Genomic DNA, 18,713 nt, shown 5'->3' with positions numbered 1-18,713 from the left:
ACTGATTGGCAAAGTTGACCAAGGACAAGATTGGTGCAAAATGCCCCTGGGCATTATTATTTTGTCTGTCCTTAAGTAACGGCACCACCCACGACAATGGTGTGTATACCGCCTCGCGACGTCAACGTGAGCGGAATCCTTTATCCCAACACGCCTAAGGTATTGCCGACGTGGGAGATTGTTGTAAAGTGTTCCGTCTGTGGATGTGTGGAACTTATGGCTTTCGTTGGGAACATTCTTGTAATCGCCATCGTTGCCCAGTCACGGAAGATGCGGACGACTACCAACTTCTACATCACCAACCTCGCTATCTCCGACCTTTTTGTGGCATGCATCCCCTTCTGGATACACCTTGTAAACGACGTCACCGACGGATGGTTCCTGGGAGAATTTCTCTGCAAGTTTAACGCTTTCGTACAAAGTGAGGAATATTGATAGAGTGCTCTATATCTCATATATACAAAAGTGGTGGTTTAGGAGTCCTGGCACAATGCATGTTCTGCATACATTTCACCTGCATGTATGGAGAAAAGATATTTTCATACATCCATAAAACCTCTATTTGAAAGTTCGTCTTTATGTCAATAAATATCTGATATATGTTCAGCACATTTGGCGATAATTTGTGATTCAGTTCTTAAATATTTGTTTATGAAACAACATGAAATATCTTCAAATGATCATTTGTTTCTACCTGCAGATGCAAAACTGTAAGATGTTTTTCAACCCTTGTTTACAAACGCAAACCTTCTGTTTTAACTGACATATTCATATAATGTTTACTTAACAAACGTATTGTCACATTTTCCTCATGAAAAGCTTTGAGTCATATATGATGTTGCTAGAATCACAGGTTGTCCGAGATAAGGGGAGTTGAAAGTATACTCATGCCAATAATGGTTGTCACCCCTTCAATTTTTTTTATTCGAGAGGGTGTGGGGTGTGTGGGTGTGTGTGGGTGGGGGTGGGTGGGGTTGGGTTGGGGGTGGGGAAGGGGGTGACAACCATTATTGGCATGAGTATATTTTAACTGTTAATTAGACAGTCTCCCCTATACCGAGGCATTTTCTAATTTTAATTATTTGCTGCGTTTATTCTCCAGCATCTTGGTCCAAACTTGAACACGTTCTACTTCAATGTTATATTATATGCCCCATCACTACTTAATATTATTCATCATTATACCCACCTGAGGTGCTATTTTCTCAGATTGTGATGATCTAAAGTAATAATATCCACCAATACGATGATGTACCTTGTCATTATTCACCATTTTACTGATCTATGCTCATCCATTTTAAAGATGAATGCTTTTGACGTACTGTGCTATTGTTCAGCATTATAATGATCCACCTTGCTATTGTTCACAATTATAATGATGTATCATTTTATGATGCACATTGATAATGATTCAACATGCTACGGTCCTCCATTACAATGACTTACTGTGCTCGTAATGACCAGCCTTGCTTACACTCAAAAGTATTATAATTCACCAATATGATGATCTACCAATGAACTAATATGCCACGCTCCACCGTTACAATGATTTAACATGCTATGCTCCACTATTACATTGAACTGAAGGGTTATTATCCAATTAGTGTTATTAATGGACCAGTGGCTTATGCTCCGTGCTTATAATGATTTAATGTACCATATCCACCGTTATAATCATCCAACGTCCTACCTCACCACAATGACGTTTGCTTTTCCATTATAGCGATCTAACGTCCTATCTCCACCCCATTAACGATCTAACGCCGTTTGCGTCTCCTTTACAATGATCTAACGTCCTACCGCCACAACAATAAGGATCTAACAACGTTTCTTCTCCGCCATATTGATCTAACGTTCTACCTCAACCCCATAAACGCTCTAACGCCCTTTTCTTCTGCTTTATATTGATCTAACGTTCTACCTGTACCCCATTAACCATTTAACGCCGTTTTCTTCTAGGTTATAATGATCTAACGTCCTAACTCCACCACAATAACGATCTAACGTCGTTTTCTTCTCCGTTATAATGATCAAATGTCCTACGTGGTGGCGATGGGAGCGAGAGGTCTTGGATGGGTGACCGTGTGTGACAGCTTGATTCCTGAGGGCTTCCAGGACTTCAGTCCTGCCCCACAACGAAACACATGTGATACATATGATCTCACCTTAGGCAAGTGAGTTCAAAATTGCCTCTCCGGTACCCGGTGAAATAAGTCGTGAGACTACTAACCCTCCAGCGCCTAACAGGCAGCTTGGGTTATCCGGCGTAATAAAGATCAGATTGTGCGCTCTGAGCAGGATATCTAGCCTGGAAAAGGCGCGTTATAAATATTCTCTTTATTCTCATTATTATTACCTCCACCACAATAACGGCCTGACGCCGTTTGTTTCTCCGCTGTAATGATCTAACGTCCTACCTCCACCACAATAACGATCTCACGCCGTTTGCTTCTCCGTTGTAATGATCTAACGTCCTACCTCCACCACAATAACGATCTGACGCCGTTTGTTTCTCCTTTGTAATGATCTAACGTCCTACGTCCACCACAAATAAAGATGATCACAAAAACGATCTGACGCCGTTTTAAATATTCTTCCGTTGTAATGATCTAACGTCCTACCTCCACCACAATAACGATCTGACGCCGTTTGTTTCTCCGTTGTAATGATCTAACGATCCACCACAAATAACGATCTGATCTCACGCAAGTGAGTTCAAAATTGCCTCTCCGGTACCCGGTTTCTCTACGTTGTAATGATCTAACGTCCTACCCCACCACAAATAACGATCTGACGCCGTTTGTTTTCTCGGTGATCTAACGTCCTACCGTCCTCCACCACAAATAAAGATCAGGATATCTAGCCTGGAAAAGGCGCGTTTGCTTTCGTTTCTGTTGTAATGATCTAACGTCCTACCTCCACCACAAATAACGATCTAACGCCGATTTCTTCTTTCTCTGTTGTAATGATCTAACGTCCTACCTCCACCACAAATAACGATCTAATGCCGTTTGCTTCTCTGTTGTAATGATCTAACGTCCTACCTCCACCACAACAACGATCTAATGCCGTTTGCTTCTCCGTTGTAATGATCTAACGTCCTACCTCCACCACAACAACGATCTAATGCCGTTTGTTTCTCCGTTGTAATGATCTAACGTCCTACCTCCATCACAACAACGATCTAATGCCGCTTCGCGTTGTAATGATTCTAACGTCCTACCTCCACAAATAACGATCTAATGCCGTTTGCTTCGCTGTTGTAATGATCTAACGTCCTTCCTCCATCACAACAACGATCTAATGCCGTTTGTTTCTCCGTTGTAATGATCTAATGTCCTACCTCCACCACAAATAAAGATCTAATGCCGTTTGCTTCTCTGTTGTAATGATCTAACGTCCTACGTCCACCACAAATAAAGATCTAATGCCGTTTGCTTCCGTTGTAATGATCTAACGTCCTACCTCCACCACAAATAACGATCTAATGCCGTTTGCTTCTCTGTTGTAATGATCTAACGTCCCACCTCCATCACAACAACGATCTGATGCCGTTTGCTTCTCCGTTGTAATGATCTAACGTCCTACCTCCACCACAACAACGATCTAATGCCGTTTGCTTCTCCGTTGTAATGATCTAACGTCCTACCTCCACCACAACAACAACGATGCCTAATGCGTTTGCTTCTGTTGTAATGATCTAACGTCCTACCTCCACCACCACAACAACGATCTAATGCCGTTTGCTTCTCCGTTGTAATGATCTAACGTCCTACCTCCACCACAATAACGATCTAATGCCGTTTGCTTCCGTTGTAATGATCTAACGTCCTACCTCCACCACAAATAACGATCTAATGCCGTTTGCTTCGCTGTTGTAATGATCTAACGTCCTTCCTCCACCACAACAACGATCTAATGCCGTTTGCTTCTCCGGTTGTAATGATCTAACGTCCTACCTCCACCACAAATAAAGATCTAATGCCGTTTGCTTCTCTGTTGTAATGATCTAACGTCCTACCTCCACCACAAATAAAGATCTAATGCCGTTTGCTTCTGTTGTAATGATCTAACGTCCTACCTCCACCACAAATAACGATCTAATGCCGTTTGCTTCTCTGTTGTAATGATCTAACGTCCTACCTCCACCACAAATAACGATCTAATGCCGTTTGCTTCTCCGTTGTAATGATCTAACGTCCTACCTCCATCACAACAACGATCTAATGCCGTTTGCTTCTCCGTTGTAATGATCTAACGTCCTACCTCCACCACAACAACGATCTAATGCCGTTTGCTTCCGTTGTAATGATCTAACGTCCTACCTCCACCACAAATAACGATCTAATGCCGTTTGCTTCTCCGTTGTAATGATCTAACGTCCTACCTCCATCACAACAACGATCTAATGCCGTTTGCTTCTCCGTTGTAATGATCTAACGTCCTACCTCCACCACAAATAACGATCTAATGCCGTTTGCTTCTCCCTTGTAAATGATCTACGATTCAACCTTAATCATTTACAGTGGCCGATGTGCGTAACAGTGCTAGTGTGTCCACCAATGTTAGAAGCTGTATTCAACATTCTGTTAAAAAATTGAGTTTTTTGAGAGGTGGATTGTCATTGCACTTTGGGTAGTTTTTAAACATTATTTTCGGATCCAACAGTTAATTCAAACAGTTAGGTTAATTTCAACTTGTCGTGTATCAGTTTCTGGTTTAAATGTGGCAAAGCATTTGTTTCATATCACACCGTATTAACCATGCCCCTGGCAAGCATCCTACTCGCACGCCAACACAGACCTTAGAGGCATTGTCAAAAAAAAAGTTAATTTCGCTTACTTTTTTACCGCTGTCAATTGAACAGGGCAATAACTGTGTTCACTGTTATAACTTCCGAATACGATTTTCGTGAGTTAAAATCAATGTAAACTGAGACTGTAAATGGATTTTTAACCCACGCCTTTCACCCAAGGCTGGTTTTCAGAAAGCTGGATGCAAGGCACACAGCTAAATGTGGTTTTGTGTGCGTTTTAACCACGGACAAGTACTCAGTGAAACACCAGCGATATGACGCCGTAGATACATGCTGTGGTTTCTGGACCGTATAAACCAGTGATCGTGAATATTAATATTCAACTTCCAGAGAATCAACACCCAATATATTTACGCACATTTAAATGACAAGCATATTGATACTTTGACTTTTACTATCCCGGAGGGCACGGGTGACCAAGCGGTCTGAGAGCGGGTAGGAGGGTGGTGGTGTTAGCTCAACGCGGCGTAAACCCCATCTCACTCACTTATGCTACATGTTTGACATTACTAAAGTATCTGAAACAGTAATCCCATTTAGTTAGTTTGGTAAGCTAAATCCTTCAAGCTTGTACAACATATACATGTCACATTTAATACAACTGGATATAGTAAATTATTATTTTTACTTAACCAGTCAAACTATTTTGTCCTATGATGGTCGATACATCCTTATTTCCGATCTATTTCCACTAAATCCACATGTGGCACAGGTCACAAACTCATGCAAAGCAATTATTCACCTGAAAACTCTCGGTAAAGAATATAGATGTGAAGGAACGACTTCCTTTATGTTCATAAAATATTTCAGACACGTGGAATTAATGCCATGATCAAGGATTTAAAGAAACGATCAAATATGTCAACACTTTTGATTTTTTAACTTGTTCACCACTATCTCACTTAAGGAAAAGAATTTGTTCCTTGTTTAACAGGACATGTTTTCCCTTTTAGGTGTTCCCTTACTTTTTAGCATGAGCATGTACGAAGTGATTCATCATTTACTCAAACGTCGACTCCGCACGTGTACACCACAAATGAAGTTATATATCTACACCTACATGTAGCCTTGTATCGCCGTCAGCAAAAGGTCAAGTGTCCTTTTTTCCGTTATATCAGTGCAGCCAACCAATACTATCGTATAATTAATCAAAATGTGACAAAAAAGAAATCAAATCCGCTTGACTGAATTTGATATAAGACTTTATCTCTTTCAATGGTAATTCAGCTTTTTAAAATATTCATCAGACAGATATCGGTCATGTTTGTTTCAGACTTATGTTTCACAATTATTTGCAGTTGAACTGACAAAGCCATTTCGCAATCACAAGATCTCTGCCCAAAGCTTCTATCATGAATCATTATCAAATAGTGCTGAGGGTTTCCTGCACCAGAGGTGTCATCACATTCAAGGGCAAGCCCTTCACTAACGAGCCTAAACATGAAATTGCACCTAAAATATACACCAAGAAGCCCCAAATGTTGTAACCCCGACAGAACCTCCGAGCAAATCTCTTGAAATCCGCGAAGAAAGAGTATGCTCGACCGCACAGCAAAAGCCGCGAAACGAAGACACCAAAGTCGGAATATACCGGGACATCACCTCCTTCCCTCCCTCTCTTCGTAAATAAGTTATAATCAAACCTATTCAAACAGTGTGAAATTTACAAAAAAGAAAACTATTTTCGCCACTGCATACATCCTCCAGGCAAAACAAGATAAGAGGAGGAAAAATACGTTTGCGTTGACTAACTTCCACTGTGTTAACCAACCAACAAACAAACAAACAAACATCAACTTTGCGGTATTGGACGTTGTATTACAGACAAATGAAATGACCTTCAGCTTCTAGGTTGCCGTTCTTGTCAATTGTTACTCAACAAATATTAATTCCAGGGCACTCAAATAAACTATCGAGATATACGTTAGGGCCAATCGGAGTGCACATGACCATTCTGGTGGTACCATAGATTTACATTGTAAAACGTTCAAGACGGAATATCGAATTGATGCAGTTCTCGTTAACAATACGTCTCACAATATCGTGGAGAACAAGAATGTTTGATTTACACCCTTTCCATAATGAAACATACTTTCTTCTAAAACAATGCATTGTACGACAATGTGTTTATGAATCATTATCAAACAGTAGTGTTCGCCAAAAGTTCAGGTATCATTCCTCAATGTCGTATCCCGTTACAATTACGTGTTTTAAACGTGAAGGAAGGAAAACAGGAACATCTCAATGAAAGAAACTTTCGTTTAATTGACATGGATATTTATCTATGTGACAGGCATATGAATAGCTCTCAGAAAGTTTCGGTGTTTTAGAGATTATTTCAGATTTCGAAGCTTGGTGAATGTGGAACTTCGTCAACTATCCTTACAACTGTTATTAATTTATGTAGTTACACACCATTAGGCAGGCGCTGCCACTAGGTCTGCTTGTCCGATCTCGGTGAATAGCTACGCTTGAAAATTCGTTTCTGCGAGACAATTTGTATGGGTAAATAGCGGAGTCACGATTCATCCTTAGTGTCACCGATCTGTGCTAGAGAGATTAGGGTGTGATTAAATAAGAATCTAAGTGAAAATCAATGTTTCTAAAACATCTTAAATGCATTGATAGGCTTGTCTACTTATATGAGATGACATAAGTGTATATCAACACAATCCATGATGAAAGTTTTCTATGAAACTGTTTGTGAATATAATTTATAGTCAACAAATTCTCCAATGAAGCCCAAATAACTATCAAGATGCTGAACTGTACCGAAGAGTGCCGAGCTGGGCTGACCGTCGGAGAGATGAGCTCGGAAGACGCTTCTGTAGGTCCATTAACATGGACATGATAACATGTTATCAATCATAGAATTGTCTGGCCCAGACTCAATCGATTAAGACAACCGTCAAACAGTCTGAATAGTGCTAAGCACTAGGTTAAGCTCTCGCACGCTAGCCACACCGAAGGCACTTCGGCACAGGGATATGTAAAACCTTTTCTTGAGTTCTTGTCAGCGTTATTGCTGGAAAAGCAGCGTGAAACCAAGTTTACTCATTCACTTCTCATTTGACATGTTGATAACGCTGGTGAATAACCAATCATAAGCTCCATTTGGCGTAAAAGGTAAAATAGAACGGATCACTGAAAATCAGGTATTCGAGAAAATGGTAAGCATACTCTGCTTGAAAAGACTTGAAAAGTAAACGATTAACACAAATGTTTCATTCTCTGAATGTAGATAAGAGTGTATCAATGCACTGATATTACATTACATTACATTACATACTAACATTTGTATAGCGCCGATATCCAGCTCAGCTCAGCTGCTCAAAGGCGCTTAGTTTTTCCCTCGTTCACTGGATGTCAATCTCAACGGCACATCGTATTGTCAACCTCAACTCCCTGGGGAGCATACAACTCTTGCAGCCACTAGGCGCACCGAGTTATTGTGGCATTCCCATCCTTACGAGGTACCCATTCACAGCAGGGTGGACTGGGACACATAGTCACAGTACTTTGTCCAAGTTTTACTGCACGTTGCTGTACCCGCAACTAGGTGTTTGCACGTTTTCATGTGGCCACCATCTGGTCATATACCAACGGATTCGTGGGTTCTTTTAAGTGCACAGGGTTGTGTACTGTACACTAGGGGTTGTGACAACACTGAAAGAGTCTGCACACAAAGTTGACTCCAAGGTTTTTACACCCGGTCACAGGTGGGCTCGATCCCGTCACCTCAAGCTCGCTGGATCACTAGCCTGGTGCTTTAGCCAGCTCGCCCACCGCGCCCCCATATTAACTATTGGCATTGTAACTCGTCACAGATTTAAGTGACTGATTAGGTAAGGAATCTATCATAATGGTTTTTAACCCGCTTCTTGTACTTTACAATAAATACCCGCAGGGGAACACCTGTGTGGGGTGTGGGTGGGATGTGGACCGTGGTGTGTGGGGTGTGGACCGTGGAGCGTGGGTCTGGGTGTGGAGCGTGGAGGGTGGAATGTGGAGCGTCGGCCGTGGTGTGTGGGCCGTGGAGGGTGGGTGTGCAGCGTGGGGTGTGGAATGTGGGGTGTGGAGCGTGGGGCTGGAGTGTGGAGAGCGGAATGTGGAGTGTGGACCTTGGAGAGTGGGTATGGAGGGTGTGGGTGTGGAATGTGGAGCGTGTGTCTGGGTGTGGAGCGTGGAGGGTGGAATGTGGAGCGTGGGCCGTGGTGTGTGGGCCGTGGAGGGTGGGCGTGGGGTGTGGGATGTGGAATGTGGGGTGTGGAGCGTGGGGCTGGAGTGTGGAGAGCGGAATGTGGAGTGTGGACATTGGAGAGTGGGTGTGGGGTGTGGGTGTGGAATGTGGGGTGTGGAGTATGGGCAATGAGTGTGGGTGTGGAGAGGGGGTGTGGAGTGTGGGGTGCGGAGCGTGGGTGTGGAGCATGGATCTGGGTGTGGGTCTGGTTGTAGAGAGTGGGTGTGGAGTGTGGGGCGTGGGTGTTTTGAATGTGGGCCGTGGAGCGTGGGTGTGGAGTGTGGGGCGTGGATCGTGAGCGTGGGGCGTGGAGCGTGGGTGTGGAGCGTGGGGCGTGGAGCGTGGGTTTGGAGGGTGGGCCGTGGAGAGTGGGTGTGGAGTGTGGGGTGCGGAGCGTGGGTGTGGAGCGTGGGTCTGGGTGTGGAGCTCGGAATGTGTAGCGTGGGCCGTGGAGTGTGAGTCTGGTTGTAGAGAGTGGGTGTGGAGTGTGGGGCGTGGAGCGTGGGTGTTGAGTGTGGGCCGTGGAGCGTGGGGCGTGGAGCCTGGGTGTGGAGTGTGGGGCGTGGATCGTGAGTGTGGGGCGTGGATCGTGGGTGTGGAGCGTGGGGCGTGGAGCGTGGGTTTGGAGGGTGGGCCGTGGAGAGCGGGCGTGGAGTGTGGTGCGTGGAGCTTGGGTGTGAAGCGTGGGTGTGGAGTATGGGCGTGGAGTGTGGTGTGTGGGATGTGTGTTTGGGGGGGGTGTGTGTGGGGGTGTGTGGGCCTGGAGTGTGAATGTGTGTGTCGGGCGTGTGGTGTGTGTGTGGTGTGGGTCTGGAGTGTGTGGTGTTAATATACAAAGATAACAATACATAAGAATAAAAAAATAAGTTGTTATCCATAAAATGTGTCATGTATTCATATTCGTCCAACGATATTATTTGTCTCCTCCAGTCACAGCCATGTGTGCGAGCGTCTTCACTCTTATGGCCATCGCAGGGGATCGCTTCTTCGCCATCATTTTTCCACTGAAGTCTCGCGTGACACAACGGAAGGTCAGCGTGGTGATCGTTCTGGTCTGGTTGTCCTCAGCTGCTATCGGCATACCGTCACTGCTAGTGTACACGTATAACGAGCGGCGCTGGAAGAACCACCTTGAGAGGTTCTGTACCGACGTCTGGCCAGTGCAGGTGACTTCCGACGGCGTCTGTGACAACGGTTTAACCTCGAAGCGAGCCTACTGGACCCTTGTGGTGGTCGTGCTCAACTGGGTGCCTATGATCGTCATGACAATAGCCTACACAGTCATTGTCCTCAAGCTCCGATTTAACAGGATTGTCCCCAGTTCAGGAGAGCTCTCCTTGACCGCCATTCAGCAAAGGTCGAAGAGAAAGGTATAATAGACATGAAGTTCTAACACTGTCATTAAAACGTAGGATCGCATAAATTTGTGAGCATTTGAATATTTCATTACTTTGAGTTCAATAATCAATTTACATACGCGAAATATGTATTTCACTATACTTTAATATTCCTTTAATTGATTTATAACCCTGGGGCCTATTTCACTTCACACACATTTGCTTCATTCATTCATTCCTTCAAATTAAACATTCATTTCTTCAAACATTTATTTATTTATTTATTTATTTATTTGTTTGTTTGTTTGTTTATATGTATATTTAATACCACAAATTTACTGTAAATACATCTTTAATCCGGAACTCAACGATTTGATCTTTTATTTTTCCAGGATCTGTTAGCTAACACGCTAATTGAAATGCTGCTGACTATAAACGTCATTAAGCCCATCCGTCACACTCGCGTGTATAATACGAAGCCCTAATGTGGTGAAGATAAGTAGTGTAATATAATCATGCCAGTCCTAATCACTATCTCCTGCCTTCTGTGTACAGGTTGTGAAGATGCTGTTCTCAGTCCTGATCGTCTTTATGGTGTGCACGATTCCCTTCCAAGTCTCCAAGCTGTTTGAGCTGTACAGAGAGGACCAAGAGGAGAGGGTAGGTCATGTTGTCACGCTGTCGTGTCATCATTTTGTGTAGTCATGCTGTGATGTAACGGTGTCACACTTCCATAGTAACCTTTTATGCTGACACGCCGTCATTCTGCTTTGCTATCATGTTATGCTGTTACACTTCCTTGTGTATTTCCTGTCACTTTCTCATGTCATGTTGTCGTGCTGTGTCACACTATCACATAATCATATTATGTGGTCATACTGTGATGTTACGGTGTCAGGTTATGCGGTCATACTGTGGTGTTACGGTATCATGTTATGTGATCATACTGTGATGTTACGGTATCATGTTATGCGATCATACTGTGATGTTACGGTGTAATGTTATAAGGTCATACTGTGGGGTTACGGTATCCTGTTATGTGGTCATGCTGTGGTGTTACGGTGTCATGTTATGTGGTCATACTGTGATGTTACTGTGTCATGTTATATGGTCATACTGTGGTGTTACGGTATCTGTTATGTGGTCATACTGTGATGTTACGGTGTCATGTTATGTGGTCATACTGTGATGTCACGTTGTCATGCTGTGTCACACTATCACATAATCATGTTATGTGGTCATACTGTGGTGTTACGGTGTCATGTTATGTGATCATACTGTGATGTTACGGTATCATGTTATGCGATCATACTGTGATGTTACGGTATAATGTTATGTGGTCATACTGTGATGTTACGGTGTCATGTTATGTGGTCATACTGTGATGTCACGTTGTCATGTCATGTTGTCATGCTGTGTCACACTATCACATAATCATGTTATGTGGTCATACTGTGGTATTACGGTCACATGTTATGTGATCATACTGTGATGTAACGGTGTCATGTTATGTGGTCATACTGTGATGTTACGGTATCATGTTATGTGGTCATGCTGTGGTGTTACGGTGTCATGTTATGTGGTCATACTGTGATGTTACGGTGTCATGTTATGTGGTCATACAGTGGTGTTACGGTATCATGTTATGTGGTCATACTGTGATGTTACGGTGTCATGTTATGTGGTCATACTGTGATGTCACGTTGTCATGTCATGTGGTCATGCTGTGTCGCACTATCACATAATCATGTTATGTGGTCATACTGTGATGTTACGGTATCATGTTATGCGGTCATACTGTGATGTTACGGTGTCATGTTATGCAGTCATACTGTGGTGTTACGGTATCATGTTATGTGGTCATACTGTGGTGTTACGGCATCATGTTATGTGGTCAAACTGTGGTGTTACGGTCTCATGTTATGCAGTCATGCTGTGGTGTTATGGTGTCGTGTTATGTGGTCATACTGTGGTGTTACGGTGTCGTGTTATGTGGCGATACTGTGGTGTTACGGTCTTATGCTATGCGGTCATACTGTGGTGTTATGGTATCATGTTATGCGGTCATGCTATGGTGTTACGGTGTCATGTTATGTGGTCATACTGTGATGTCACGTTGTCATGTCATGTTGTCATGCTGTGTCACACTATCACATAATCATGTTATGTGGTCATACTGTGGTATTACGGTCACATGTTATGTGATCATACTGTGATGTAACGGTGTCATGTTATGTGGTCATACTGTGATGTTACGGTATCATGTTATGTGGTCATGCTGTGGTGTTACGGTGTCATGTTATGTGGTCATACTGTGATGTTACGGTGTCATGTTATGTGGTCATACAGTGGTGTTACGGTATCATGTTATGTGGTCATACTGTGATGTTACGGTGTCATGTTATGTGGTCATACTGTGATGTCACGTTGTCATGTCATGTGGTCATGCTGTGTCGCACTATCACATAATCATGTTATGTGGTCATACTGTGATGTTACGGTATCATGTTATGCGGTCATACTGTGATGTTACGGTGTCATGTTATGCAGTCATACTGTGGTGTTACGGTATCATGTTATGTGGTCATACTGTGGTGTTACGGCATCATGTTATGTGGTCAAACTGTGGTGTTACGGTCTCATGTTATGCAGTCATGCTGTGGTGTTATGGTGTCGTGTTATGTGGTCATACTGTGGTGTTACGGTGTCGTGTTATGTGGCGATACTGTGGTGTTACGGTCTTATGCTATGCGGTCATACTGTGGTGTTATGGTATCATGTTATGCGGTCATGCTATGGTGTTACGGTATCATGTTATGTGGTCATACTGTGGTGTTACGGTTTCATGTTATGCGATCATACTGTGGTATTACGGTATCATGTTATGTGGTCGTACTGTGGTGTTACGGTTTCATGTTATGCGGTCATACTGTGGTATTATGGTGTCATGTTATGTGGTCATACTGTGATGTTACGGTATCATGTTATGTGGTCATACTGTGATGTTACGGTATCATGTAATGTTGTCATTCTGTGGTGTTACGGTATCATGTTATGTGGTCATACTGTGATGTTACGGTGTCATGTTATGCAGTCATGCTGTGATGTATGACGTTATACTCGCTGCCATGTAATAATGTTATGCTGTCAGCACCTTACTTGTGTTTGTGGGCTTTATTACGGTATCATCAAAATCCTCTGTACCAGTTTTGAATTTGTTGCCGCTTTGAACTGTTGGTGAATTACACCACCAGGTGTGATAGGAAATGACGTTTACTGTTTGCTGAACCCCACAAACACATAGGCATGGTGCTGAACTCTGAGACTGAGATTCGAACCAGTCATCATAGGAGCCATAGGCGGATGGGCTGCGAGTGAGTGAGTGAGTGAGTGAGTGAGTGAGTGAGTGAGTGAGCTGAACAGTATTTTTGTTGTGCCCTGACGTGTCAGCTTAGTAATATGGGAGCAAAACCTAAAGCGATTACACTTTGGGAAACCCAAGGAGTACAGTTAAGGAGCTGTCACGTACTGAGATATCGGGGCGAACTGGGATTCGAACCACAATCAGGGAATGTACCTCGGACCACTGCACCACTCGGGAACATGAACAGTGTATCATGTATCTCTTTTTCACAATCAAAAGTGAAAAATATGCAAATATGTTACCAAACTAAAACATTAAAACAGGTGCCGGTTCGCATCAAATGTTACAGGTGTACCTTTGGCTTGGGTTGTTTCTGCCAGTATTGTTCAGGAAACAACACTTATTGGATTCTCGAGAGCGTCATGGAAATACCCATTGTACTGAGTAACCTCCAACACTAAAACTGTTCATTCGATACAACCATGAAGTGTTTATTCGTGTCCGGATTGACACAAGGTACAAAGGGGGGCATAAAGGGCTCCACAAATCCGTTTATATTTTTCTTCTCAAGCATGTGGGTGATTAACATTTCACTGACGTTGGTCCAGATAACGACGTCTTCCGCAGGTAAATATCAAGCCCTGCGTTCTTTTCTTATCTTTTATGCGTCAGGCAATAAATATATCTGGCCGTATTGACAAACGGCTTCTGCACATGGTTGCTCGGTGTGTTTCACAACCAACGAAAGCGGCTCATTCGTCTCGTGAATTTAATTACATTTATGTTTCAGGGTATTTTTCACAACACACCAACGGTTGTACATTACAATGCCGGTATACGATACACCAAGATGACAATTTAAAGGCACTATTTCACACTACACTTTTCTAAAAATAAATGAATTTCTCTCAATAATACTGTCAGCCCTTGGGGAAACTACCATATTATTTATTGCAAAATGAAACTACGTATTTAGATTACAAAATTTAATCAAAACGTTCGAATGAATTAATGCAACGTTGCACTAAATCGTTCTCTCTTCCCACTGAACATTATTTCAAGCGAACCCCATAGAGTTATGTTCTTTGCGAATATCCTATAACTCCTTAGGATACAGAACTCCGTCCAAGACAAAATGACACTTATGTCTGGTGCAAACACGTAAGCGCAACTTGTGATTGAAACCAGTTCGGCAAACACCGACAACACCGCGTGCGACAGTTTTCGATCTACGGAACAATTGTTTGCATTCCATATATGGCAAGTGTTCTCTGTTTGGAAGCTGTTAGCCTTGAAGTTTCAGTTATCGATTTTAAGTCGTAAGGGATAATATGTCTTTTATTGCATCAATAGGAAGCTAAAGTGAGCATATAATATAGGCCAAAATATTGTCGAAATGTTTTGAAATTGTGCCTTTAACATGTAACCATTGAACATTTTCTGAGGATTGTTAGGAGCTGAACAGTAAAACTTGATACGTTTTTTAAATTTTGATGATTTTAGAACATAACCTTCACCCACATGTTAGGTAAAAATATTTAAAGAGTATTTTTCAGGTTTAAAAGTTGTTATGACTATACAAAATGCAATTAACATTTGAACTGTTACTATTATATTGCTAAAGACTGTGTTAAAGGAAGCAGTGAGTGAGTGAGTTTGGTTTTACGCCGCTTTTAGCAATATTCCAGCAACATCACGGCGGGGGACACCAGAAATGGGCTTCACACATTGTACCATGTGGGGAATCGAACCCGAGTCTTCGGCGTGACGAGCCAAAGCTTTAACCACTAGGCTACCCCACCGCCCCAAGACATAAGAAGTATTTTATCACATTATTACCATTAACTAAACAGCAATTCTTCAAAGGCATTTAGAAGTTGGTGTAGTAATACAAGACAAATCTGATGGATAACAACTTCTTGGTTTATTTTTCCGCAACGTTTCTGGGCTAGTTCTTGCCCCTTCTTCAGGTGAATAACGGTGAGAGTGAACAGTACAGTATAAATATAGATGTACAAGGAAGCCAGATATGTAAATTGAGTATATACAAGGGAAAGAGGAGGTGTAATTAAGTATGTACAAACAATGCAGTGAGATCAAAGAGCAGAATACAATGATAGGGTATGTATTTACAATAGGGGCAAGGGTGTGTTTACATAGCGGAGTGGTTAAAGCAGATAGAGTTTGAGAGTCTATGATTTCTGGGTGATGAACCAGGCGCTGGGGAGGTAAACCCCTTGATCTCTGTTGATCTCGGGCACTGATCTTCTTATGTTGATTGACTCACACAGTTTTCTTTTGCGCCAATTGCTGATGTTGGAAGCCAGGATTTCGGTGTGTTGCCAGTTGATAGAGTGGTTGGGATTGTCAACGATGTGTTCTGAGAGGGTAGATTTGAGATCAGATTTTCCAACTGAAGTTTTATGTTCTTTTAGTCTTATGTTGAAGGGCCGAACAGCAGGACAGAAGTAAGTGTTATACATTAAAAAGGTGGTTTTGTCATATTATCATATGTTTGATTTTTAGATGAATTTATCATAGCTATATTTTATACAAGAAATAAACTTTAGCGACGCAGAGTCAGCACTCAAATAATACTCCTGCATGACTTCATGCTTTTAACACATTATAAATTTAGGTTTAACACATTATCTTTTTAAATCAATTTGCCTTTCGGGCACACTTTTGCATCATTTCACTCATGGCAGGGGTCATGTGGTGGCCAATTCATTTCCGATCCCAGTCTTCATTGAGCCAATTACTTTTTACACCAAATTATCCAGTCTCAGATTACGTTTCACAATCCGTTGCAGGAATGAGTGATGGTTGAAAAGACCTAATACATTTTACAACGGTTCTTTCAACTGTCGGCTACATAGAGAAAAAACCCCGTTAAACTTGATTTTGCCAAGCAGTTTATATTCAGTGACCAGTGTGTATGTGCACAGACCTTTTTCCATTAAGAAAGGTATTAATTCCAAATTTCCTCACACAGTAACTGAAATAATGTTGTTCAAAGAGGCGCTAATCAAACTCAACTAAACAATAGATCATTGTTTTGTTTGGCCCAGTCACGAATATTCATAGTCTCCAAGGACACAAGATTTCCATGGCAACATTCTTCACTGAATTGTTATTCTTTTCCGGATCTTTTATTCCTGGTAAATTTCCAACCACTTCCGTTCAGTTCCGTGGATAATCGGCATAAATAGCTGACATCTAATTCGTATTCCGGAAAATCGTTGATGCAGCAAATTGCACAAAACTAAATCACCCGCGTTGTAGAGGTTCACCCATGTTTCTGAATGCGTGATCCTGATTTCTGTTTTGTCTGTTTTCAGCTCCCAGACTGGTACAGTCCCTTGTACTTCTCCGCCATCATCATGATGTACACCAACAGCGCTATCAATCCGGTTCTGTACGGTGGGCTTAATGAGAACTTCCGGAATGGATTTAGAGATCTCATTAACGCCATATTGAACCGGAAGTCTCACAGTCACAAGGCCTTGCTGAATGCACTCTGGACCAGCAACAGGTCACGTGTTGTTGTTGATGATCTCGGCACAAAACCACAAATAGACCATGTACAAGTGCCGGCGGTGGCAATGTCGTACATCAATCCGTCTGTTGATGTTTCCAAAGACGAGCCGTCAAAGACAGCGGATAGTGCTACATGTCAGTGTAGCATCAGATCGGGGACTTGAAGAGTCTTTTGTGTAACCTTTTACACCTGATGTGAGTAACACTGGAACTGACTTTCCTCAGGATGTCCACTTCAACTTGTCCACTTTGGGGCCGACGATTTAATTATCTGGGGTGTCTGAATGTTATTTTTTCAGCCAAAAATATTTAAATAGTTTTCAATTAAAAGACCGAACGAGTGTATTTGACAACAACTGAATAATTTTTCAGAATATAATATATGAACAGCGAACGATTAAATTTGATAAATTACCTGAGAAGAAATATGTATTTTCCTGCATTTTCAGAAATATGTGATATTTTTCAAACAAATACAACCGGCATCAGTTCCGCCAGATACAAAACGATCGGCCCCTTAGCACGATGAAATTCATAACCAAAATACTTATGTTTGTGAAAGTAATTAGACAGAACGTTTTGACAATAAAATCATGTATAACATTGATTTTCTATTTGTGATTTGATATAAAGTGTCTCCTGGATATACGAGTGTAGCCTTAAACAAAAAATAGCAGCTACTATATTTTTGATCACAGCATGTGTCTCCGGACTTAAGGAAAGAAAGGGATATAGTGAATTCAACATGGTTCACTGCTAATACCTCTATAGAAACATGGAACTCAGGCCTGGAAGAATGCTTTTTCAGAAGTTCTTAATGTGGTGAATTTTTTCGATTCTGAGGAACAGTCCCTGAATTAGAGCTTACTGTTTTACTTGATCGTGGTCAAAAACACAACCAAGCATGTTTACTCAGCAGACGCATCTATCGTTTTTTGTGTGCATCACATTAACCTTGCGATTGTGACCTTGACATACGACGAACATGGCATGGTCATCTTGACTGACTGACTGACTGAGTTTGGTTTTACGCCGCTTTTAGCACTATTCCAGCAACATCACGGCGGGGGACACCAGAAGTGGGCTTCACACAATGTACCCATGTGGGGATTCGAACCCGGGTCTTCTGCGTGACGAGCCAACGCTTTAACCACTAGGCTACCCAACCGCCCACGGTCATCTTGAATACATAAAAACATCATAAACTGAAGGGGCAAAAGAAACCGCTCAGTGGATTCTATCATATGTTTGATTTGCATCTGAACATATCTTGAAATATGAATCTGTCGTAAAGATTTAAAAATGGAAAGAATTGCATTGTACATAACTGTTGAACGGTATTTAACTCATATCTTACCTTTGAAAATACATTAACCTGCGCTTTCTGGCACACATTTACTGCATTAAACGCAGAGC

At 42.1% G+C, this 18,713-nt stretch overlaps 1 protein-coding gene across 1 annotated transcript; it reads left to right on the top strand.

The window, feature by feature from the left end:
- Positions 1-96: 96 nt before the first annotated feature.
- LOC124289351 (trissin receptor-like) lies at positions 97-17,904 on the top strand. Its single transcript, XM_046725963.1, has 4 exons — positions 97-421; positions 9,987-10,426; positions 10,949-11,053; positions 17,099-17,904. The coding sequence occupies exons 1-4, from the start codon at positions 97-99 to the stop codon at positions 17,459-17,461; spliced, it is 1,233 nt and encodes a 410-aa protein (XP_046581919.1). The 3' UTR covers positions 17,462-17,904.
- The last annotated feature ends 809 nt before the right edge of the window (positions 17,905-18,713 follow it).

The sequence above is a fragment of the Haliotis rubra genome, unplaced genomic scaffold (genome assembly GCF_003918875.1).
Source record: "Haliotis rubra isolate DU_JTF1 unplaced genomic scaffold, ASM391887v1 Scf44, whole genome shotgun sequence".
In the NCBI taxonomy this organism is placed as follows: domain Eukaryota; kingdom Metazoa; phylum Mollusca; class Gastropoda; order Lepetellida; family Haliotidae; genus Haliotis; species Haliotis rubra.
The sequence above is the reverse complement of the archived record's forward strand: the minus strand, read 5'-3'. Positions and strand labels throughout refer to the sequence as shown.